The sequence below is a fragment of the Callithrix jacchus genome, chromosome 6, assembly GCF_049354715.1.
Source record: "Callithrix jacchus isolate 240 chromosome 6, calJac240_pri, whole genome shotgun sequence".
NCBI classification, from domain to species: Eukaryota; Metazoa; Chordata; class Mammalia; order Primates; family Cebidae; genus Callithrix; species Callithrix jacchus.
The window spans coordinates 42,299,389-42,324,817 of NC_133507.1; the positions used below are offsets into that span (position 1 = coordinate 42,299,389).

At 35.5% G+C, this 25,429-nt stretch overlaps 1 protein-coding gene across 2 annotated transcripts in view; it reads right to left on the reverse strand.

The window, feature by feature from the left end:
- Positions 1-7,556: 7,556 nt before the first annotated feature.
- Positions 7,557-25,429, reverse strand: part of ITGAV (integrin subunit alpha V) — a 90,881-nt gene continuing 73,008 nt past the window's right edge. For both annotated transcript variants that reach the window (XM_078327191.1, XM_003733200.4), the window contains 12 exons: positions 24,491-24,558; positions 23,696-23,843; positions 23,128-23,220; positions 21,325-21,404; positions 20,875-20,955; positions 20,328-20,433; positions 19,221-19,379; positions 18,306-18,419; positions 12,689-12,802; positions 12,491-12,598; positions 11,479-11,601; positions 7,557-11,216 (listed from right to left, as the gene is read on the reverse strand). In XM_078327191.1, the coding sequence (XP_078183317.1) occupies positions 11,121-11,216; positions 11,479-11,601; positions 12,491-12,598; positions 12,689-12,802; positions 18,306-18,419; positions 19,221-19,379; positions 20,328-20,433; positions 20,875-20,955; positions 21,325-21,404; positions 23,128-23,220; positions 23,696-23,843; positions 24,491-24,558 (1,290 nt within the window). In that variant the 3' untranslated portion in view covers positions 7,557-11,120. The remainder of the gene's footprint in view (positions 11,217-11,478; positions 11,602-12,490; positions 12,599-12,688; positions 12,803-18,305; positions 18,420-19,220; positions 19,380-20,327; positions 20,434-20,874; positions 20,956-21,324; positions 21,405-23,127; positions 23,221-23,695; positions 23,844-24,490; positions 24,559-25,429) is intronic.

The following is a 25,429-nucleotide window of genomic DNA, read 5'->3' on the forward strand; positions in this document are numbered from 1 at the left end:
TTATTAGGATGGCTATAATTTTTTTTAATGGAAAACACATGTTGGCAAGGACAGGGAGAAATTAGAACCCTCATACATTGCTGGTGGAAATGTAAACTGGTGCAGCTGCTGTGAAAAACAATTTGGCAATTCCTCAAAAACTAAACTAAAATTAAGGGTTATATAGCAGGCAAGAAATAGAACTATGTGTTGGAAATCAGGGATTAGGGAAGAGTAAGGAAGAAGACTTGGTCAACAGGAAACAGGTGGTTGGTTAGGCAATCATGACAAGTAAGAGGTCTGAGATCTCATTGTCCAGACGACATGATCTGTTAAGTTTCAGTTCCTTGATACTCTCTGGGAGGTCTGCTGGTTCCTTTCCTGAGAAAGGAACTCAGATAACACAAACGTAAATTTTTCAAGTTTTAAGACTGCAGGGGTCAATTTCTATGTTTATTTAAAAGAAACTCTAAATATCAGTTCTTTGGGACAATTGGCCTGGTTTCCGCAGACAAAAAAAAAATGGCCCCAAAGATGTCCATAAGGTAATTCATAGAAGCTGTGAATATGTTATTTTACATGTACTTTGGACTGTAAAATCCAAAGTGCCTTAAAAGGATGTAGCAGCAATGTAAAACGAATTTATTATTCAATACATGATAAAGTAATAAATCTTATCCAGTGACCAAGACCGCATGCAACTGGGAGAGGATAGGGAGTTGGTAGGGTGAAGAGTGGATTAGGAGAATTAGAAATGAGCAGAAGGCATTATTTCTATATGGTAAATAAACCAGATTCTCAGTTCTGTCATTGAGTCACCACTGTACTGCAGCTACTTTAGGGTTCCCTTGAAAAGCTAGGGCTGTCCACTGGAAATATAGAAAAATTAGTTACTGATATGTCATGTCTATTTGTTGAGAATTATTAAATACCTGTGGGATGATTGAGAGAAGACCTTTCTGGTTCAGTGGGTGCTAGTGATTTAGCATCATATGGTGGAGAAGTGCTTGGTTCTGGTTTAATAGTCAAGGTGCAAGTCAGAAAGCCAAAATTGGTATTACTATCAAATAGAGAATTTACTTACTTAATATTTTTTTTTTGTTTTTATTTCTTCACTAAAGTATACCAAAAAATTCAAAATTATTGATCTGTCTGCAGTCTAGGTGCTAATATTCCTGAATTTTTAAGATGTTTATGTGCTTATAATTTCAAAAGCAACTTTATCTGCATTGTTCAAAGATGAAAAAAAGTATAAGCCACCAGAATATTCTATGAAAAATTTACCATGTACCCTACACAAGATAAAAAATAATTTATATTACTCTGGCGAAGAATATTATTCTCCAAATTGAAAACTGCTACTAATAATATAGATCAGTTGACACTTTTTGAATAACTTATGGTAACTAATTAATATTCTAAATACAGGATTAACTAAAAAGTAACCCCTAAAGACTCCATTTCAACACTTGAATATCTGAGAAAGGTAGTAAAATAACTTTGAGATTAATTAATTTGAAACAAAGTAGGTATTTTAAAATAATGTGAAGGTAAATTACTATGTAATGACCAAAGTTAAAACCTAAGCACTACTTTCATTAAAACCAATTATACATTTGCTATGCTTCAGAAAAATGGGTTTGATAAGGAAATAGTATAAAAGGAACCATAACCAAATACCTCTGTAGGAAAGTAAGAATACTTTAGAAAGTGAATACACACATTACTTGGAAAAATATTGTTGTTGTACCAGTTGATATTCGGGCATTGCAACCTATTCACTAGATGACAGCAATCCTATTTTATGAGCTATGTCTAGGAATCTAGGCAGTGTTCCACAGCAGAAAGCATACTGGACCAGGAGTTTGAATGTGTAAGCATTAGTCTTAATCCTTCTAGTAACTGCCTTGGTCAAGTAATGAATTCTCTAGGCATTGTTAACATTATGAAGGGGTTGAGGTAAACTTATTCTAACTTATGGCTTTCAGGAGTTTGACCTTGATGTGCCTAAAAGGTGTCCTGCTTGGAGTTCACTGAGCTTCCAGAATTGTAGGTTGCTATTTTTTAAATTAAGTTTGGAGTTTTTGACTTGAAATAATTCGTCTGCCCCATTCTCTCTCTGAGACTATTTTTCCACCTAGATTGTCCCACAAGTCATTAAGACTTACTTTTTCTTTTTTTTCCCCCCTCTGTACTTCAGGTTGGATAAATTCTGTTAATCGAAATTAATTGATCTTTTATTCTATGCTACCCTACTCTACTTTTGATCCCCCTCCAATGAATTTCTAATTTCAGATGTTACTCTTAATCCTAAAATTTTCATTCACGTGTATTTTATTAGTTTCCCAATCTTTCCTGAAATGCCCATCTCTTCACCTATCGTATTCATGTTTTCCTACAGAATCTTGAGCATTTTCATCAGAGTTATTTAAAGTCCTGTCAGCTATGGGTACACAAAGACATACAGAATGGACACTGGAGACAGAAATGGGAGAGTGAGAGGGAGTGAGGGCTAACAAATTATACACTGGGTACTATGTACACTGTTCGGATGATGGGTGAACTGATATCTCAGACTTCACCACTATACAATTCATTCATGTAACCAAAAACCACTTGTATTCCAAAAGCTATTGAAATAAAAAAACAAACTGAAAGATAAAATATTTTAAAATATAAAAATAAAAAATAAAGTCAACTCTGCCAAATTGTTTGTGGGTCTGTTTTTATTGACCGATTTGTCTCAAAACTCTGGGTTATATGTTCTCGTATTTTCCTGTTTCTTCCCTTTATTCCCCACTCTCCTCCCCTCCATGACACTGTAGATGATACACTGTAGTCTCTAAGTTGTGTCATCTTTCTCTGAAAGTGAGTTTTTACCAGCAGTCAGTTAAATTAGAGGTGTATCGTAAACTTGGGGAAGCTTGGTTTTACGCTTTGTTAGGGAGGGCCTGTTTTGGTTTTGCCCTTCATCCTAGGGTGAATTAATTTTCGGATGTACTACTTACTCCTAAGGCATAGATCCAATGAGGTTTCAATGGAAAGATGGGTTTTTCCAAGGCCTGTAACTAAGACATGAGCTTTCATCTCTTGTCTCTCCTGCAGTGGACAGTAGTAGCTGGAATAACTGTTCTGTTCTTTCAAACTTCCCTCTGTTGTTTTCCTCTGGGTCCCTTATAGCCTCACTCAGTGCTGGGTTCAGTCAAGGATTCGAGGGAAATACTTTCCACCTCACACTCTCTGGCTGCTTCCTTTCCTGGATTTTTCTCCTCAATTTCTAGCCATAGTGGCAGTCTCATCATTCCAGGAAAGAAAGACAGCTTTCTGTTGTATTCTATCTGCACCATAGAAAGCAACCTCAAGGGAAAGTGTAGCTGCCTTCTTCAAACAGTTAAATTTCCTCCAATTTCTGCCTGCTTTCAGTGACTTCAATGTCTTCAAAGAATTTTTTTCCACCCTATTTAGTTCAGAATTTATCACTGTTATCTGATACAAGCTATTCTGCCATTATTGACATTGGAAACCGTATTAAACTTTAAACATTTATGATTCTGTTCTTGGGCACTAAAATTATTTATAATCTTTTTTCTCTAATCAAGCATGTTAAAGTATTAAGGATATCTGTGACCAAGTTGCTTTGTTTTAAAAAACAGTTTTTAATTAAAAAATTACTTTGAGTAGAGATGGGGTTCTATGTTGCCCAGACAGGTCTAGAACTCCTGGCCTCAAGCAAACCTTCTACCTTGACCTCCCAAAATGTTGGGATTAAAGACATGAACCACTGGCCCAGCTGGTTGCCTTGTTTTTACATCTAGCTTATGTACAATTAACAGATTGAACAAATGCAAAAAGTGTTATGGTAAACTCGGCAGGTGATTCTGATCCGTTCATGATTTCAGCAGGCCCTTCATCAGGAGTTACAAACTCAAATTCTTACAGTGGCTAGGCAAATTAGGCAAATGAGTAATGGGAGCTTAGTCTAGTGTAATAAACAGAAGTCTCTCTAAGATTTGTGGTAACTTCAAAATTACTTACCATCTTAGTGCAGTCCTTACTCAGTTCCAATGCTATATCCAAGCAAGAATGCAGGCTCCTATCCTCAAGAATATTGCGGCTCCTAGAAGTCTAAGTCTCTGTCTTTGGGGTAAATATTTATAATGCATTAATGCTGCCAACCAGTTCATTTATGTTTAAAATACTTTGAGGCCAAACAAAACAAATCAGGCCACTGTTTGTGACTTGTGAGTCTGCTCCTGATTCAAAATATTCCTTGGGATTGTTCTACCTCATCTCTTGATGCTAATCCTGACTCTCCTCACACCAATATGTTCCAGATTTGCTTTCCTCAAGTTTTCCTTCTTTCCTTATCTACATCATATCCTTTAAAATGTATTTTGTCCCTGAATGTATAAAACTGCATATGCATTTTTCCACCTGTAGAATAAACTTTCCTACTTTTGCTTTCATCTCAAACTACAGCCCTTTTTCTTCCTTTCTAAGCCAAGCCAAGCCTGATGCCTAACCACTGCTTGACCCGCTGGAATCTGGGTGCAGTACCTGACCATGCCACTGAAATGGCTCCCTGTAAGGTGGCCAATAACCTCTTCTCCATTCCTCTTACTTGGGTTCTTTACGGTCTGGTGTCAGTCTCTCTTGGCTTCCTTTTTAACTTCTACAGCCAATCCTCCTGGCTCCTGGCCATCCCATCCTCCTTTCAAATGTAAAAATTCAGTGCACTGCCTTCTTCTTGTCTCCTTACTTTACACATTTTTCATCAACAATCTTATCCAAAGCTATTGCTTCTACTATTACCTATATTACAGTTCGGAACTTTATTTCTCTGGCTTTGATCTTTCTCCTGAATACCAAGGCTTATGTTTACAAGAATCTGCTGGAAATTTCCTTCTGGATATGCCATAAGTACTTCAAATGTAATGTACCTTTTCCCCTCCTAAATGTGGCTATTGAAACTTGTGTATGCTTCTTGAAGTTCTTGTGCTGTGTTTTTCAGCTCCATCATGTCGTTTATGTTCTTCTCTAAGCTGGTTATTCTAGTTAGCATTTCATCTAACCTTTTTTCAAAGTTCTTAGTTTCTTTGCATTGGATTAGAACATTCTCCTTTAGCTCAGAGAAGTTTGTTATTATCCACTATCTGAAGTCTGCTTCTGTCAATTCAACAATTCATTCAGTTTTGTTCCCTTGCTCATGAGGAGTTGTGATCCCCTTGAAGGAGAAGAGGCATTCTGGTTTTTGGTGATTTCAGCCTTTTTGTGCTTATTTCTTCCCATCTTCATTGATGTATCCACCTTTGGTCTTTGAAGTTGGTAACTTTTCGATAGGGTCCCTGAGTAGGCATTCTGTTGATGTTGAAGCTATTTCTTTTAGTTTTCCTTCTAATAGGCCCCTCTGCTGCAGTACTGCTGGAGGTCCACTCCAGCCCGCTTGCCTGGAAATTGCCACGGGAGCTGCAAAACTGCAGTAAGGATTGCTGCCTGTTCCTTCATCTGGTAGCTTCATCCCAAAAGGGTACCCGGCAGATGTCAGGGAGAGCTGTACTGTATGAGGTGTCTTTTAGGATATGCAGGGGTCAGGGAGCCACTTGAGGAGGCAGTTTGTCCCTTATCGGAGCTCAAGTGCTATGTTGGGAGCTCCATTGCTCCCTTCAGAACTGCTAGGCAGTTTAAGTTTGCTGAAATGGAACTCAAAACAGCCCCTTTTCCCACGTGTTCTGTTCCAGGAAGATGAGGCTTTTTTAGTCCCCGATGGGCTGCTGCCTTTTTCAGAGATGCCCTGCCCAACAAGATGGAAGTCTAGTCACAGTCTGCCTGTAGAGGTCTTGCAGAGCTGCCTCAGGCTCCGCTTAGCTGCTGTGTAAACTTTCCTGCAATTTTGTTTACACAGGCAAGGTTAGAACCACCTCAGTAATGGATGATGCCCATTCCCCCACCAAGCTAGACTGTCCCAGGTGCTGGCTGCGAGAATTTCAAGTCAGTGGGTCTCAGCTTGCTGGTCTTTGTTGGGGGGATCACTTGGCTTCGGGCAGTTCTTTATGGCAGTGTGAAAATGGACAAATACAACTCTGTAATTAATGGCTTGACTCATTAATGATTTATTACCATTATAAGGTTTGACGAATGTTTAAAATTAACCTGGGAGAAGAGAACTCCATGACTCAAAATTCTCTTATTGGACCAATCAAGTAAATGATTAAAGAGACTAATTTGATAAGCACTTAACATATGCCTTTGATAACCCCTTTTCTTGCATTTCACAAAATCCTCACAAATTTGCCCTCTGTGGAGTAACATACTTCCACAGAGGATAAATTTGTAAGTGACTGGGAAGAGCTTTGAACCCAAGTGGCTTGAATAGTTTTCAAAATGATTTCAGGCAGAGCAAGGTGGCTCATGCCTGTAATCCCAGCACTCCGGGAGGCCAAGGCAGGCTTATCACTTGAGCTCAGGAGTTTGAGACCAACCTGGACAACATGGCAAGACCCTGTCTCAGAAAAATAAAATTATGTCATCAATCTCATTTGATCCTAAAGAGCAACTAGTAAGTCAGACAAGACAGAAAGGCTCTGCCGATTTCCTAATTCTCACATTCAAAATACTTCCATGTGTAGGTGCTGTACATTTCACATCTTAATTAGAGCCAAAGTATCAAGTATGGTGGTCAGGATAGCGGTAATTATGACTTGCTGGTCCAAGGAAAATATCACTCTAAGTGTTAGAAGGACAGTGGTTACTTTTGCAGGACAGGGTGAAATATGATTAGAGACAGGAGGGGGCTTCTAGATGCTGGCATTGCTCTATTTTATTTCCATAGGATTTTACAGTGGTGTATTATGCTACTTCAGTGTAATTTCACAAGCACCTCAACACTTCATTTTCTTCTCTGTACTTTTCATTTATAAAAATAGGTATTTTTATATTAGAGCTGCATATAGACACTATAATTAAAAATTATAAAAGAAAAGATGTAAATGGGCATTTTAAAGGCAATCTGATACAGTAAAAAAAAACAAAGGTGAGAAGTAAGTCTGTTTAGAAATCAAATAATTATATTTCAAGGAAATATATATTTGCCTTTCTAAGGATGGATTTTAATGTGGTACATTTTGCTCTTTCTGTGTTTCTTTTCTTCAAATAACTGACATTCAAGACTTGAAGTTTTAGAAAGTTACCTCTCTGAGGTTATCCTTTTAGCTCATTATTGCTAGTTCATGTAATTAAAAAACAAAAGCTGGGTGCGGTGACTCACGCCAGTAATCCCAGCACTTTGGGAGGCAGGTGGATCACGAGGTCAGGGGATCGAGACTATCCTGGCCAACATGGTGAAACCCTGTCTCTACTAAAAACACAAAAATTAGCTAGGTGTGGTGGCACATGCCTGTAATCCCAGCTACTTGGGAGGCTGAGGCAGCACAATTGCTTGAACCAGAAAGTTGGAGGTTGCGGTGTGCTAAGATCCTGCCACTGCACTCCATCCTGGCAACACAGCAAGACTTCCTCTCTAATAATAATAATAATAATAATAAACACATCATAGAAATGATAAACCCGATACACAAAAGTCGCACCATATGCTTCAGTTTATTATACAATCACAAGTTACATGTTGGAAATCAAGCAGAACACTGTACCAGTTTTCACTAACTCAAATCAAGTTAGCAAATTACAAATTTTAGAACAGATTCATTTTCTGTCTCACCCAATGTGGGTGACCACAAAGATATTTACTTTCTATGTTATTAGGTAGCAAATTAATTTGATATACTACACAGCTTCCAAGTTACCTTAGGATATTTCAAAGAATAATTTATTTCCAGCCCTAAATAAAATGCAGAATGGACCATTTAGGGGTAAATAACCTCATGTAATCACTCTTTCCTGCTAACAAAAATAATGCAAATATTTGTTTATATTAGGCTTACTAAATTAATGACAACTTTAAATTATCTAGATTTGGTTACATTGTTATATTGCACTTGAGAACAATGACAAAAAACATCAAAGATTCAGTACCTCTCCCAAGAAGCTCATTATATATCAGAAGTTACAGTGAATTATAAGCAAATATTGCATGCTGCATATTTCTGTTGTTCAAACCAGCCAACCAACAAACTGAAAGGAAAACTCTCAGAAACACTGAGTATTAAATAATTTCATCCACCTTTTTTTGATCCTACAATCACTTTTCAAATTTTAGGTGTTTAAATTATTTATCAAACTATTACATATATAAGCTATCTAAGAATACAAACAAGGTGACACTGAGATGGATAGTGGCTGCACACAGGTATTTCAAAAATGAGTCCTCCTTCTCCACCAAGCTCATCATTATATTTTGCAACTTAGGAACATATACCAACTTACAACTTCTGTTTGCCTTACAAAAATCTCTGATCTATTGGATACTATACTTTGACCACACAAATCTCTCTTAGGGTCACCATTCACCATCAAAAATCTTTCATGGCCCTCTTAAGCCAGTAAAGTCTCTTTTTACTAATACTTGAATTTTCTTTATGGAAATGTAAGTGTTAATAGGAATTAGCTATGAATAAGTAGTGTCATAACACAGGTAGAATGATGGCAATAATATTTCACTAATTGTTTAACCTTTCAGAATAAAAATTACAGTGATAATCATAAGAGAAAAGTAAAAGAAAAAAAAGAAAAATGACTTGTGTATTTTTCTCAAAATATCAACTTTGAAATAAATATCTATATAAAATCAATGCCAGTATCAATATTTCTTACCAATGTCATGTTTTTAATACCCTCTAGTTCATTCATATGTTTTCTCTAAAACTGAATCAGATTATAAGACTTTTACACTTCAAAATGGATTTTAATTCTCAATGAATCACAAATATGGTAGTATTTCAAATGTTTTGGAGATTAAAAGTTTTCATAGGACAATATTTTGATATTTAATTATGATTAAAAAAACCCAACATTTTCTTCAGAAAGTAGGCTTTCAAACTACACTTCTCCATATTTTTGTAGATATATAAATGTTCACTTTTTGAAGGAAAATCTATGCTATTACTTAAAACTATTTTATAAAGGTAATTTAAGAAATCATGTTAATTTCTAAATTACAGCATCTTATAATCTCCAATACAAGATTGCTTGCAAGATAGATGCCATAAAATGAATAGATGGCACAAAAGCAAATCCTAACACTTTTGTCAAAGAGTGACTTTCTATCCAACATATTTTCAGAAATGACTGTTACTATGTGGTAAAACTATTAAGGTAAAATTTGTTATAGACTAACTTAATGACTGGTGGCAGGCAACACTTGGCCCTAGGATAAAAACAGTTTCTTAAAAAGATTTAAATTTATTGATAATAAAAATACTTACTGCATATGATTAAGCTCTTTCAAGCTACTAATAACAATCTATACTCTAAGACCCATTACTTTTGAAACTCACTGAAGTGAAATATACAGTCTTCAGTCCTAACCTGATACCTCAACTAAATTAGCTTCAATTTTATGAATATATTCTCAAGATTACCTCAGTCACTTGTGCATGAAATTATGAGATATGGTAAGATAAATTACAATTATTTTTAAAACAGCATAATAGTCAATTATTTAAGGGAAATATTTATCATTGCCTAATGAGGACAGCAGTTAAAGAGCTATTAAACTCTCCATTTCTAATGCACAATATGATGTAATTGCACAAAAATAGGTATAACTGATAATCATCCCCAGGCCTTGAAGAACTGTGAATAAATCATATATTCCTCTAGAAGGTTCACCACTCTACAGAACCATATAAAACTACAACTTGCCACCTATGTGGCTTTATTAAAAATCTTAGAAAAGTAATTTATACTAACAAATCTAAGAAAGATTTAAAAGGTTTTCAATAACTGGAACTGCTTGTAAAAATACCTTTTAGAAGTTATTCTGATAGCGGAGACTGATTTTACACATTACTTTGCTTAAACTGAGGTAATATTCCTGTAACATCATGCTATTGGTAGAAGTAAATCAGTGAGTCACCTTCAGAGTTTTTATTCTAAGCATTACTCATAAGGTTGGAGTGAGGGGTACAGGTTCTTGTCAACTGTAAAGATTCCTCATTGATCTTGACCCATTCTCAGTAAGTTTTGGAAATATAAGGAAAAATACATGAATAGGGGAAAATAAATTAATACTAAAACCTCTGCTCTACTCTAAGAATGTATTACTTACTATGTGCATAAGCAACTATCTCAAAGAACTACAAACATAGTATCTTAATAAAAATGCTTTTTTTTTGTACTATAAATAGCCAGACTCAAACAATGGAATAAATATGCTTTGGAAATAATGTCCAACTCCATATGGCTTTAAGCATTGCAATATTCAGGGGAAATTAAACAACTACACAAAAGAGGCATTTGTGATTATGGAACTAATTTTTAGTATAGGTTGGCTTGAAGGATTTGACATAAAATTTATACAAGTTAAAATGTAGTAAGATATCGTTGATTTAATATAAACAAAAATGTAATAGCATCTACCCAATTTTCATATTAAAACAAAACATTGTACCTTTGTTATTAAAAGCAAGAATTTTGATGGTATCATGTATGTGGTTTTTTTTTTAAAGTTTTACCATGTAAGTGTTAAAAAAAAAAATCCAAGTGATGCAGTTATAAAGTCTTTAGTATCCGAAATGTAAACTGTAGTGTAATATGTATTAACATTAAGTAGCTATACAAAAGACATGATTGCTAAGGTCCAAATTTGGACTGCTTTAAAACGATAACAACCACAACAACAAATAAAGTTCAATACACTAAATCAGAAACAGTAACTGAAGGTGGCACTATTTTATATAAAGTAGTAAATCAGGCACTACCTGTCTTATATACATTGAATAAAAACGATCCCTTGAAATTTTATTATTTAAATACCTAAAAACACAAGTCACTATGTTATTAAATGTATGTCTGAACTTCTTTATAAGGGGAAGGTTTACAAGTATTATTCTCATTTTGTGGTTAATGCCAATTAGCACTATCAGGAATAAAACCTTAGAATTTTACTCCTCATGAAGAAAGTTTAAATCTATAATAAAGTTGCTAATTCTAATGGGTCAAGATGTAGCATAACTTCAAAACTGCAGTTAAGTTTCTGAGTTTCCTTCACCATTTTCATGAGGTTGAAGCTGTTCCCTTTCTTGTTCTTCTTGAGGTGGCCGGACCCGTTTAAAAAAGCCCATCTGTCAGTTGAAGAAAAATGGTTATTATTGCAATATCAGTGTAGAATATGAAAATTATTTTTTGAGTGACTATATTACCACCAAGAAAATTTAAATTGTATTTTGTACAATTTATCTTCCCTCAAATAATAATGCTGATCAAGTATCATCATTATAGGTCCTTTTCTTCCTTTCCTTACTTCTTTTCATTCTTTTCCTTCTTCCCTTTCCCTTTTCTTCTGCTCTCTCTCTCTCCCTCTTTTTCTCTAAGTCCATTACTTACCCTGTACATTACAAATACCAAAACAGCCAGTAACAGCAATCCTGCTAGAACTGCTAAAATGATCACCCACACAGGCACAGGCATGGGCGCTGGCTGAATGCCCCAGGTGACATTAGTGGTAACCTATTGAGAAAAAAGGGTTTTAGTTTTAAAAACAGTCCATGACTTAACAAATATTTGAGTGAATATATTTTATTTTAATGGAATTTACAGTATATTCTTTTCCTGCATATTATAATTTAGTGGTTTCACATTTGGTATCAATAGCATGCACATACGCACATCAAACTCCCAATGACACTGACTTCTGATTGCATCTGAAAATGATTTTTCTTTTTTTTAGACAGAGGCTCACCCTGTACATAACCAGCCTGGAGTACAGGGGCACTGCAATCTTGGCTCACTGCAATCTCCACCTCCCGGGTTCAAGTGATTATCTGTCTCAGTCTCCCCAGTAGCTGGGATTACAGGTGTGTACCACCATACCTAGCTAGTTTTTCTGCAATTTTAGTAGAGATGGGGTTTCACCATGTTGGCCACACTGGTCTTGAACTTCTGGCCTCAAGTGATCTCCCCATCTCAGCCTCTCAAAGTACTGGGATTACAGGTGTAAGGCACCACACCCAGCCTGAAATGATTTTTGAATAATTCAATCTAGTTTATGATGTGCTGATCCCATTTTTACTCTTTAAATATCTTCAAAATGCCTCACTTGTTGCAGTTAATTTCCAACTTTCTAACTGTGCTAAGGGAAATTCCTAAAATTTCCCAATATAATTTAGTATATACTAAGAAATCTCTTACACTGGACAAGATGGTGAACTAAAAAGTCTACCTTTAATCATTCTGAGGTGGAAGAGTAAAATGATAATATTAAACTAGGTTATAATCCTATCACATAACTTCATTAAAGTATCAAAAGAGTTAAGCTGTTGTTTTTTAGAACAAAATAAAAACGTGTACAGCATTTGAATTGAGTACATTTATTCCATTTGCCTAAACAATAACTTACCAATGTGGAGTTGGTGATATACTCAATTGGAAGGTTCTTATAAGGAAACTCTATGACATTAAATGAAGCAGATGACTTCAAAGAATAGGAATGATTATGATTTTCTTTCTGTATAGAAATAACAATGAGATGATTTCACAGATGTCAGACCTTTTTTATTTCTTTGAAAAAAACTGGCAGCTGCACCTGTCTACTTACATTAATAAAGGTCTCAGTCCACAGTAATGACTTTACATACAAGATTGCACTCTTTCCTCTGTCTAATCTTCCAACTTGGCAGATAATCTTCAAGCACTGAGCGACTCCACAACCCTGCCAAAACAAATCCTTTACTTATAAGGAAAAGGTCATGTTTTTCTTATAAGAAAATTCACCATTTTGGTTTTTTTTTTCTTTTTGTATGATGGCCACAGAGAGATTATACAGATTCTTTTCTCTTGTAAATAAACAGGCTAATAGTTGAGTCTATGAATGCTTTACATTGTGAAGGAGTTGGTATGTTTCTTTTCTTTTTTCTTCTTTTGCCACTCATGTAATTCCTTGTAAATGAAGGGGTTGGTTTTAACGTGACTTGTTATAGAAGGATATGATCCATAATATTAAAAGATTCATTCTGTGACTAGAACTTAATATTCTTTAGGCAAACCCAAAACATGGTGACATTTTTAACATCTAAAAACCAGACTACAACATCTCTGTGGAAAAGAAAACAGAATTTTTAATGGTTATTCCATGCAGGGCCTACAGAAATCAAATCACATGCTGATGGCCTCTGACACATTAATGTTTTAGTCAGTAACTTGAAGGTTGGCAGCCAAAATAAATATTCTCCACCTTCTATACACTAAACACACTGTATTAGACATGTCACATGTATACACCTCACAACAGTGCCATCCAGTAGTGGTACCATTCAGTGATGATTAGGAATAGAAAAGAGTTTCCTTGACCTGATAAAGAACATTAATAAGAAGCCCACAGCTAACATCATACTTCACACTTCTTGCTCCCCTAAGGTCAGAAATAGACAAGGATGTCAACTCATGCCATTTCTACTCAAGAGTGTACAGAAGGTGCTAGCCAGTGCAATTAAGTAAGAAAAACTAAAGCCGGGTGCAGTGGCTCTTGCTGTAATCCCAGTACTTTGGGAGGCTGATAAAGGCAGATCACTTGAGGTTGGAAGTTCAAGATAAACCAGGCCAGCATGGTGAAATCCCATCTCTACTCAAAATACGAAAATTAGTCAGGCATGATGGGGGGCACCTGTAATCCCAGCTACTTGGGAGGCTGAGGCAGGAGAGTCATTTGAACCTGGGAGGCAGAAGTTAACAGTGAGCTGAGATCATGCCACTGCCCTCGAGCCTGGGTGACAGAGCAAGACTGTGCTCAAGACAAAAAAAAAAAAAAAAAAAAAAAAGAAAGAAAAATAAAGTAAAAGGCATCCAGATTAGAAATGATAAAGTAAAGCTATCTCTTTGCAGATGACAGGGTCTTACATATAGAAAACACTAAATAATCCATATAGAAACTACACTAAAAAAACAAGTACAGAAAAGGTACAGGACAAAAGATCAATATGCAAATATGAGTCACATTTCAGTACACTATCAACAAGAAATCCAAAAGACAATTTAAGAAAACAATTTCCTTTAAAATAGCATTGAGGTCAGGAGCAGTGGGTCACACCTATAACGCCAACATTTTGGGAGAACGAGGTGGGAATATCTTTTGAGGCTAATAGTTTAAGGCTAGCCTAAGCAACATAGTGAGATCCTATCTTTGCAAAAATGAAATTTGAAAATTAGCCAGGTGTGGTAGGTGCACATATAGCCCTAGATCCTCAGAGTCTCAGGCAGGTGGATTGCTTGAGCCCAGGATTTTGAGGCTGCAGGAAGCTGTAACTTTGCCACTGTCCTCCAATGTGGGTGACAGAATGAGACCCTGTCTCTAAAAAATAAAAATAGGCTGGGCGTGGTGACTCATGCCTGTAATCCCAGCACTTTGGGAGGCTGAGGCAGGTGGATCATCTGAGGTCAGGAATTCAAGACAAGCCTGATCAACATGGTGAAACCCCATCTCTACTAAAAAATACAAAAAATTGGCTGGCCATGGTGGTGAGTGTAATCCTAGCTACTTGGGAGGCTGAGGTGGAAGAATCAGTTGAGCCCAGAAGACAGAGGTTGTAGTGAGTTAAGATCATGCCATTGCACTCCAGCCTGGGCAACAAGAGCAAAAACTCCTTCTCAAATAAATAGATAGAGAGATAAAATAGCACTGAAACGGATACATAGAAATCATGTAACCAAGGATATGCAATACAAGTGCACTAAAAATGACAAAATGTTGTTGAAAAAGTTGAACAAAAAAGACAAAAAAAAAATTGAAGACAAAATAAATAGAAAGACATACCATGTTCATGAACTGAAATATGTAATGTTAAGATAGCAATATTCCCCAAATTGAGACAGGCTCAAGAAAATAGCTACCAAAATTCCAACTACCTTCTTTGAAGAAATGAACAAGCTGATTCTAAAATTCATATGGTATTTCAAGGAACTCTAAATAACCAAAATAATCTTAAAAGGAAGAAAATGTATTCACATTTTCCTATTTCACAATCTGAACTCCAGAGCGATGGTAATCAAAACAATTTGTTACTCACATTAAAGATATACATATAGGTCAACTGAATACAACTGAATGTCCAGAAATAAACCCATGTATTTGTGATCAATTCATCTTCAACAAGACTGCTAAGACCATTTAAGGGGAAAGAATAATTTCTTCAACAAATGATGCTTGGACAAATGGACAGCCACACACAAAATAATCAGTCTGGACCCCTATCTCACACCATACACAAAAATTAACTCAAAATGAATCAGGGATATAAATGTAATAGCTGTAAGTGTAAAACTTAGAAAATCGAAAAGCCTAGGTATAAATCTTCATGCATTTGTATTGGGCAGTGGTTTAAAAAATATGACAACAAAAATACAAGCAACAAAAAAAGACACAGATAAATTGGACTTCGGATTTTAAAACTTTTGTGCATCAAAGGACACCAGCAAGAAAGTAAAAAAACAATTCACATAGAATGAGACAAAACCTGTGCAATCATATATCTAATGAAGGTAGTATCCAGAATATATAAAGAATACTTTGCAACTCAACAATAAAAGGCAAAAACCCCAATTTAAAAATTGGCAAAAAATTTGAATAGATGTTTGTCTGAAAAAGATATACAATTGGAAAGATACTAAATGTCATCAGTCTATACGGAAATGTATATCAAAACCACAATGAGCTACCTCTTCACACCAACCAGAATGATTATAAAAATTTAAAAACAAACAAACAAAAACAGAAAGTAACAAGTGTTGACAAAGTTGTAGAGAAAATACGACCCTCATATATTTCTGGTTGGGATGGTAAAATGCCACAGCGACTTTGGAAAACAGTTCGACAGTTCCTCAAAAAGTTAAACATAGAGTTTCCATATGACCCAGCAATTCCACTCTTATGTTTATTCTCAATAAAACAGAAAAACATGTTTACATGGAAATTTATGCTTGAATGTTCATAGCAACACTATTCAAAATAGACAAAAAGTAAAAATAACTGAAATGTTGATCAACTGATGAGTGGATAAACAAAAGTTGGGGGTGTCCACACAACAGAGTATTATTCAGCCATAAAAATGAAGTATTAAGGCACACTGCAATGTAGATCTTGAAAACATGCTAAGTGAAAGAAGCTAGACAAAAAGGCTACATGTTGTATGATACTATATGTATTAAATGTCCAGAATAGGCAAATCAGTAGGAATGAAGATTAGTGGTCACCAGGGGCTGATGATAGGGGAGAGTGGATAAACTGCTTAATGGGTACAGCATTTCTTTTTGGGTGACAAAAATGTTTACAATTATAGCAGTAATGGTGGTTCAATGTTGTGATCATACTAAAAAACCCTAAATTATACACTTTAAAATCATTAAAATGATTAATTTTATATAAGCTTTGTCTCAAAAAAATAGATTCTAAGGGGGGAAAGAAGTGCAGGATCAAAAGTGGGGATGGGAGGTAGAAAGCAGTTTCTATTTCACAGGGGTTGGTCAGGGAAGTCCTCTGACGTAATTTTACTTTTAAGGACACCAGATGGATATGGGAAAATAAGCCACAAGGATATCGGGACAAAGAATTCCAGGCAGATAGAAGAGCAATTTTCAAAGCATGGAAGAAATATGCTTGGGGCTACCTGTTCAATGAAAAGCAAGGTAGAAATTGTGAGAAACAGAATAGTAAGGAGAGAAGATGTAGGCAGAAAGGCAGGAAGGGCCTGTAGATATTGGGCTTAAAGGTCATTGTAGCCTCTTGCTTTCTCATTGAATTAGAAGGGAAGGCACTGAGTGACACTACCTGACCTATATTTAAAAGGATCACTGTGGCTTCTGTGGCATATGAAGTACAGCGAGGAGAAAGGCAGAAAAAGAGAGGCCAAACAGGGGTTTGACAATAGTCCAACTGAGAAGGGAAAGCAGCCTGGGTTAGGTTGTGTCAGTGATGAAACTGTTGAGAAGGAGCCAGATTCTGGGCATTTTGAAAGTAAATATCAACAGAATTTGCTGAAATACAAGATGTGAGATTTGGGAGAAAGAAAGGAGTTAAGCATGGGGTCCAGGTTTTAGACGGAATGAAGTTGATATTTACTAAAATCAACTAAAAACATTATGCAAAGAGTAGACCTGGGAAAACCCAAAAGTTTATGTTTAGAATTAAGTTTGAGATTCCTATTAGATATTTAAAAGGAGTTTTTAGTAAGCAGTTGGATATTGGAATCTGAAGTTCAGTGCTAAAGATCAGACTGAAAATATAAATCAAAGGCATCTACGCCAGATTGTATTTGCAGCCATGAGAGTCAATAGGAGGAAGTGATTAAGTGAACCAAAGTCACTAAGCACTTGAACAGGATAAGGACTAACAAGAACCACAGAATTTCGCAATGTAAAAGTCACTAGTGATCACTACTGAACATAACATAAGCACTGTAAAGGTGGTTCATGCCTGTCATCCCAGCACTTCAGGAGGCCAAGATGGGCAGATCGCTTGAGTTCAGGAGTACAAGACCATCCTGGAGAAAATAGCGAAAACTCATCTCAACAAAAAATACAAAAATTATCTGGGCATGGCGGTGGGTGCTTGTAGTCCCAGCTACATGGGGGATTGAGTCAGGAGGATTGCTTGAGCTTGGGAGGTCGAGGCCTCAGTGAGCTGTTTGTGTCATTGCACTCCAGCCTGGGTGACAAAGCAAGAAAAATAAAAAACAAACAAACAAAAAAATGCTACGCCAGGTTCTCTACTAGAGATTTAGAGATTTGTTAATTAAAAGAAAAATAAGTTAAACAAAATCATCTTTAAAACATTATAGCCATTATATAGGCTAACTCAACAAAGGTTAATCAAATGCTAATTGTTATTCTAGTGTATTTTTGTTGGGACCTTCCAGATTTTTTAGAATTGTACTAAAGCCTCGAAGATTTAGAGAAGGCCAAGAAAGAAGACAGTTAAAGAATGGAGTAGGAAAATTAGGTTGGGACATAAATTAGTTTTAATAGCCATCTATAAAATAAATCATTTGAAGAAGATATGGCATTAATTTGACTAGCAAAAAGGAAAGTAAGTGAAATGCATGGTATAAAAATAAATGTAGTTGTTCCAGCACAGCTGTTGTTATTTTTGAATTGCTTTTTGGCATCAGTCCTATAATCACTTACTTTTAAATGTTTATAGTTCACATACTTGAAATGGCACTTACCAAAGTGTGAATATCTTCTTCACTGAGGGCAAGATCCCGCTTAGTGATGTGATGGTCCCGCTCACCTTGTTCAGCAACTGTTTCATTCTTTTCAGTTATTTGCAAAGATGAGATCTAATGTAATCACATGAATAAAATGGTGATAAATTATAATGAAAAACATTTTACATCAGCATTTTGATATAAACTCTTACATATAATTAAAAAATAGTGAATGAAAATTTAGTATGACCGAGTATTTACCACTCAATATATGGTGAATTGTAAGAACAAAAAAATAAAGATTAGAGTCTTTAACATGTACCAAAAAAATAGCTCTCCCTAGCCATTGTTTTCAGCCCTTGCTTAGCTAGAGTGGAAACTGACGAAACATAAACAAACAGCCTGAAATTCCACAGTACATCTGTGATGTCAATCATGGTATATTTTTAACTTTGTTTATTATTATTTTTTTACCTTTCCTTGGAGGATATTGTATAATAGTTTGTTGTGCAAATCTATGATGGTGATGACAATATCCAAAAGCATATATAATTCTACAAAATGACATTAGGTCATGTAAGTCAAAAGAATCATGAGTAAAATGAGATCTCTTATCCTGAAGGTAGAAATTTTAACAACGAAACACCTTTGATGTGATATTGTACCCTGAACAAACCACACTGTGATGGAGCCAAGGTCAAACTGAGTCACTGAAGGACATCTCATGAAGCTCACTAAGCACTCCATGAAGATATGGTTCACTAGGATGTCAATAATTAATTCTTACCCATTACATAAATGATCTTATCCTGAGTGTACTGCTTATGAACTAAACCATTTTTTGCAGAGTTGGTTTTATGAATTTCTTTTATAGGTTTAGAAAGAAGGCAATAAAATATCATTATAATGAAGAGCTGCTACTAAGAACATTACCTTAATTCTCAAAGGGTTGATTTCCATATCTGAAGTGCAGTTCATTGGCCCATCAATATCATAATGAAGGATATACAACAGAGTGTTATTGTTATATTTGTAAGGCCACTGGAGATGGAGCATTGCTTTGCTGAATGAACTTGGACCATTGTTTCTCAGCTAAGGAGATAAAAGAAAATGTATCCACACCTTGGGCAAAAATCTATACTATAATCATTCCCCTACATCAACTTTAGAAATCATATTAACAACAGGTTTTAAATAATAGCACAGTTTCCACACTTAACCTATAATTTAATTACAATATGACCATTTTTATGCAAAAATGTTCAAACTCAACATTTGTCTCTAACATAGAGTAATGCATCATGATAAAAATATAAACAAGGCTGGGGGAAGTGGCTCATGCCTGTAATCCCAGCACTTTGGGAGGTCGAGGTGGGTGGATCCCTTGAGGTCAGGAGTTCGTGATCAGCCTGGACAATATGGTGAAACCCCGTCGGTGAAACCCTGTCTCAGCTAAAAATACAAAAATTAGCCAGGCATGGTGGTGCATTCCTGTAATCCCAGTTACTCGGGAAGCTGAGGCAGGAGAATAGCTTGAACCTGGGAGGTGGAGGTTGCAGTGAGCTGAGATCATGCCACTGCACTCCAGCCTGGGCGAAAAGAGCGAGACTCCACCTCAAAAAATATATATAAATATATAAACAAAAGGGGAAAATGTTAAAAAGTTATTAATGAAAGACGACAAAAAATTTTTCTTCCTATAGAAATACAGTTTTGATTATTTGCCATAGGTATTTTTAAATTTTAGCCAGAACTACAAAATGCCCATGACAAAGTACCAATGATTTATTTCTTTTATGCAAGTAGAACTAATTGATTTAAACAACCAATTATATAAATTGCTTTCTTTAAACAAAGCTATTAGTCAAATAAAAATGAACTTATCAATAAGGAAAATACTCAAAGAAATCTCTGACACATACTTAACCAATGCAGAGTTTAAATAAAAATTACATAGAATTGTTTTTGTAAAAATAGCTTAGTTGTTCCTCTCTTTGTTGTCTCGCTCACTAGGTTTGGGTAAAATCCAACACTGCAAACCTCATAGATGTGCTGAACAACTGGCCCAATGTCTTCTTCAGTCTCAGGGTTCTCTTTGTGCTCCCAGTTTGGAATTGGAAGAAAGATATGATCAGGACTCGAGACTCTAAACAATGACCAAAGAAAACCTACCATGAATATCAAAATGATATAGTCAGTTCACTTTCAAAAGTACCCTGTATTTATTACTCAAATGAATAAAATTGGATCTAATTTTAAAAAATAGTTTAAAAGAAAACTAATGAACACACACATGGACAGAAACTGCTCTTATGAAATATACACATAACAGGTGAATTGATAATTTGTGTAAAAGTTCAGTAAACTTATTTTGTGCATGTTGTTGCTAGGTCTTGTTCATTTTGAGGATCACTCAGTATTGGGGGTTTGGAACACACCTAGGATTTTATTTCTACAGAAGCTAATGCCCTAGTAAAACCACCACTAAATGTGTAGTGTCTACTGTCCAGAAGACGCTAAGGCCTGATGGTTACCCTTTAAAAAGCAATCGTGACAAGGTGGTACTCGACTAAGTATTCATACTGACCCTCTTATCTCAACTGCAGCTAAAACAGCAAGGTCAACTTGGTGAGATACAACTGGGCTTACTCTGTCAAAAAGATTTGAGCTGAAATAGAAAAAAAATATTCAGAACTGAATTACACATAACACCAAAAACATACAGAGGCAAACCCAGTGAAACTAAAATTAACACAACAGAAGAAACAAATGTAAAGCTTATACCTCAAAATAATTATTTTCATTAATATTTAATTCCAAGAAGATGAATGTTTTATTTCTGGATTTTAAATTTTGTTTTACAAACTCAAACCTGACAATAAAATTCTTCTAATAATGTAAATACTGATTTTTAAATGCTTTAATGAAGCAATAAATTTTAATCTGTACTATTCTATATTTGAAGTACATTACATAGTATATTTACAACAAATAGTATTTATTCAACAGTTATAAGTGAATACAAGTTGTTTCACACCTTTGGATTTGTAAGTCAAATTTCACAGAAGTATCCATCTCTGACTGCTGGTGCACACTGAAACGAAGACCAGCTAAGAGCTGAAGGAGACAGTAAAAGATAGTAATGTTAGTCAATGTCTAATTAGCAATATTTCAAATCCAATGTCTAAATAAAAAATAATGCTCTAACATGGGATTTTTCTGAGTTTACAATAAAACTGAACAAAGATAATTAAATCTGATTTTCTATCAAATCTGTTTACTTAAGATACCTGGGCCAATCCATAAGAGAGCCTATTTAACAACAATTATTAATCATAATTATACCTTCTTATAATACTAAACACTTTTCTAAAAAATGAAGAAGTAAATGTTTGTTGATACAGTGATAGTCTAGTAACTGGGTACAATGATTTGATAACAGGAAGCTAACAACCAAAGCCTGTGCTGTGTCCATGGGCGAGGAGAGAAGAAATGGATGGTTTACTAGAGAAAGAGAACCTGTCTAAGGAAGACATGAGTAGGGCCACAACCAGAATTTCTCCACACACCTCTCGTAATATTCCCAACACCAAATATCGTAACTCCTGCAAGCAGAAAATCAGTAGACTTTAAATAAAACAAATGAACCACCAGGTACAAAAATGATGGTTTCTTGGGGATCATATAAATGATATATAAAAAAAATATTTCTTGGGTACTGCCTCCCACTCCACAAAGCCTGGAGCTGGCTACTTGGAATAAACAGACACTATATAATAACCAGAAAGCTAGAGAAAATCAGAATATGAGAAAATAAAAGGCATGCTTATTGTTAATAAAACATCAAATACATGTGAAAAATTGAACTTAGGGTAATTTGTTCAAGTTCTCTTCCCTAAGATATCATACATCTAGAAATAATAATGACTTGTAATAGAAAACATACTAAAGAAACATGAAATATTTAGACCTATATTACTATAGATCTTAAAGTACCAGTATCAATATGTCATTAAATAAATTCTATTGAAAAAGTCACAAAGCATATACTGCCATTTTGTCGTTGCTAGTAGGAATTCTATAAGGTATATTTTGTTTACGTTTTAGAGGATTCAGAAAGTGAGGCACTGGGTGCTTCTTTTCAAGCTCCCAGACACCCTGCTCTATCATCTGAAAGGAAGCCTGATTCAACTAACCTTCGCTTTTATCCTCTGGGGGTCGGGGGGAGCCTGTGTACAGTCTAGCTCACCAAAGACTGACAGTCTTGGTAGTTGCCAGAGTGGCTCTTGAGGATCCGTTAAGGCATCAGTGTAAAACAGCAAAATTATTATCTTCAGTTCTTAGTTTAAACCACATTCTCATCCATTTACCAAAGTGAAGGAGGTGTAAAGAGCTGCTGCAATCTGATATTCTATCAAATTATTTTACTTAAGATACCTGGGCCAATCCATAAGAGAGCCTATTTAACAACAATTATTAATCATAATCATACCTCCTTATATACTAAACACTTTTGTAAAAAATGAAAAAGTAAATGTTTGTTGATACAGTGAAAGTCTAGTAACTGGGTACAATGATTTGATAACAGGAAGCTAACAACCAAAGCGTGTGCTGTGTCCACAGGCCAGGAGAGAAGAAATGGATGGTTCCTTCTTTCACAACCGATTGTTTTTGTGTCTTAGTTAAACCTAAGCAAAACTCTGCTAATTATTTAACTGTTAAATCAAAACCAATTTAAGGACATTGTTTTGAAGTATTTATTTTTAAAAATTACATGAGCCCAGAGGATATTCTCTTTTATTTGCCAGGGAGAAAAATCAGTTTAATTAAATTGTCTTACTTGAGTTCCAGCCTTCATTGGGTTTCCAAGGTCACATACCACCTGGCGAGTTTGGTTTTCTGTCTTAAATGCACAGGAAAGTCTTGCTAAGGCCTTTGATAGACAAAGAAAAAGGATATGAAAGAAAATAAAACATCATGTAGTTGGATATTTCAGTTTCTTGTTGTACTAAGCAAATAAATCTATGAGCAAACCAGGAGCTAAAAGAAAAGCCAGAATTGGGTACAATTGCCACATGGAAATGTGGAAGTATTTCTGAAAGATCCCTAGAGGACTGCAATACATAACCATACTGCCTCTGACAAATAATTTGATGGACAGGCTTAGACACTTTATCTATCTAACCTCCTTCCCAGGCGCTTAGCTTGCAATTCTAAAAACGTCATATCAATGCATTATGCAAAGTATTAGGCTTAAAAGGAATTATGTAAGATAGACACTCCATTGTCTAGCAATTTAGCCTTAGGTAGAATAGCTAAGCTTGTGCTTCACTAAATGGGACAGCAGCTCATTAATGTTAATGAGACCTGTGAGTGTATTTCGATTTTTAAAGAGGCAGCCTGCTTACTTCACTGTTTCGGACAACCCCGATGAAATCAGCCTGCAGTGGAATGGAAACGATGAGCTCAGCTTCATAGGCACCTTCTCCTTGATTCTGAGCCTTAACAATCAATGTCAGAGGGTTGTCATCCCCAATATAGATCTTCTTTTGATCACTACAAGTTAATACAAATCCAGCCTGAGAACAAAGACTACATGGGAGAGTATGACTTTTCAAAGAAACAAGAGATAAATACACAGCACCGACATGTTCAACAGTGTCTCAAGATATTTTAAGACTAATTCATAGCTTGATAGAAAACAGAAAATAGCACACTGGCTACAAATCCAATGCTTCTCTCAGTAAAAATAAACATTGATACCACTAATATATCACTATCATCCATATCTATTACTGAAATGAATTGTATGAACTTTGCAATTCCCCAATATTTTTCTAAAAGCTAATCAATTGTCATAATTCTCACAATATTCTTTAACATTTACATATCTACAAAATGGTAAGGATATCCCTTGAGTTAAAAGTATGTTTACAATGAAGTGTATCTGTAAAACAATACAATATTGCTTTGTGATATTACCCAAAGTTGAATGGTAATAACCATCAACCTGGGCAATTAGTGAACACAGTGGGTATTTTCTTTAGCAGGGCAATATTGATAGTTTTAGTATTATAGAAAATCATGCAATACCCTCCAGTATAACTAGTTCTTATTAAAACATGTTAGTCCTTTGCATAGAAAAATGTGCCCTTCTATTTAAATTCCTTATTATATTATTTATTATTTCAAGCAGAACTTACCTATCTACAGAAACTTCCAGTTTTGGTTTACAGACATTGTCTTCACCACAGTCAAGTAGAATGTGAGCCTAGAAAAGAGCATTTTATTTTTCTACATGAAAAATACCAATGCAGGTTGTATAAGCAGTGTTTATCAATATCTATGTGGTTATACATATATGTATCAGTATACATGTATATATTTTCATATACTCATCAGCTTGTTTATATACCTGAATGCAAAAGAGGCCATGGCTACTTATTTTTCTTTCTTCTTTTTTTTTTTCTTATTTTTTTTATTGCATTTTAGGTTTTGGGGTACATGTGCAGATCATGCAATACAGTTGCATATGTACACACATGGCAGTGTGTTCTGTTTGCTTTCACCCCTTCACCCACATTTGGCGTTTCTCCCCAGGCTATCCCTCCCCACCTCCCCCTCCCACTGGCCCTCCCCCTTTCCCCCCAATAGACCCCAGTGGTTAGTACTCCCCTCTCTGTGTCCATGTGTTCTCATTTTTAAACAGGTCAGTGTAGCCAGTCAAGAATGGGAAAGAAGAAAAAGATTCATAGGATATAATACAGTTCCTTGGATCCTTTCAGTTCTATCTCAAATTAAGCTGTTATCATCTTAGAATGAAGACTGGTGTAGAAGAGAAAGTAACAGTCAACACATGAGGATTCATTTTTACTCTGCTGCTACCTAAGTTGTGACATGTTGGGCAAAATAGACTCCCTTCCAGAGTCTCTCATTACGGACTGTGCCTCTACCAGTATCATGGAAATAGGGCTGCAGAGGATAAAAGAACAAGGAGCTGGAGATATTCAGTAGCAATTCAGACAGGCAGATAGACCACATGGGAAAGGAAACTGGGGACAAAATAAGTCCAGCATTGCATGGTGATTTGGAAAAAGATGAAGGAAAAGGAACTTGAAGCATTATAGTTGATCAGGGTAAGT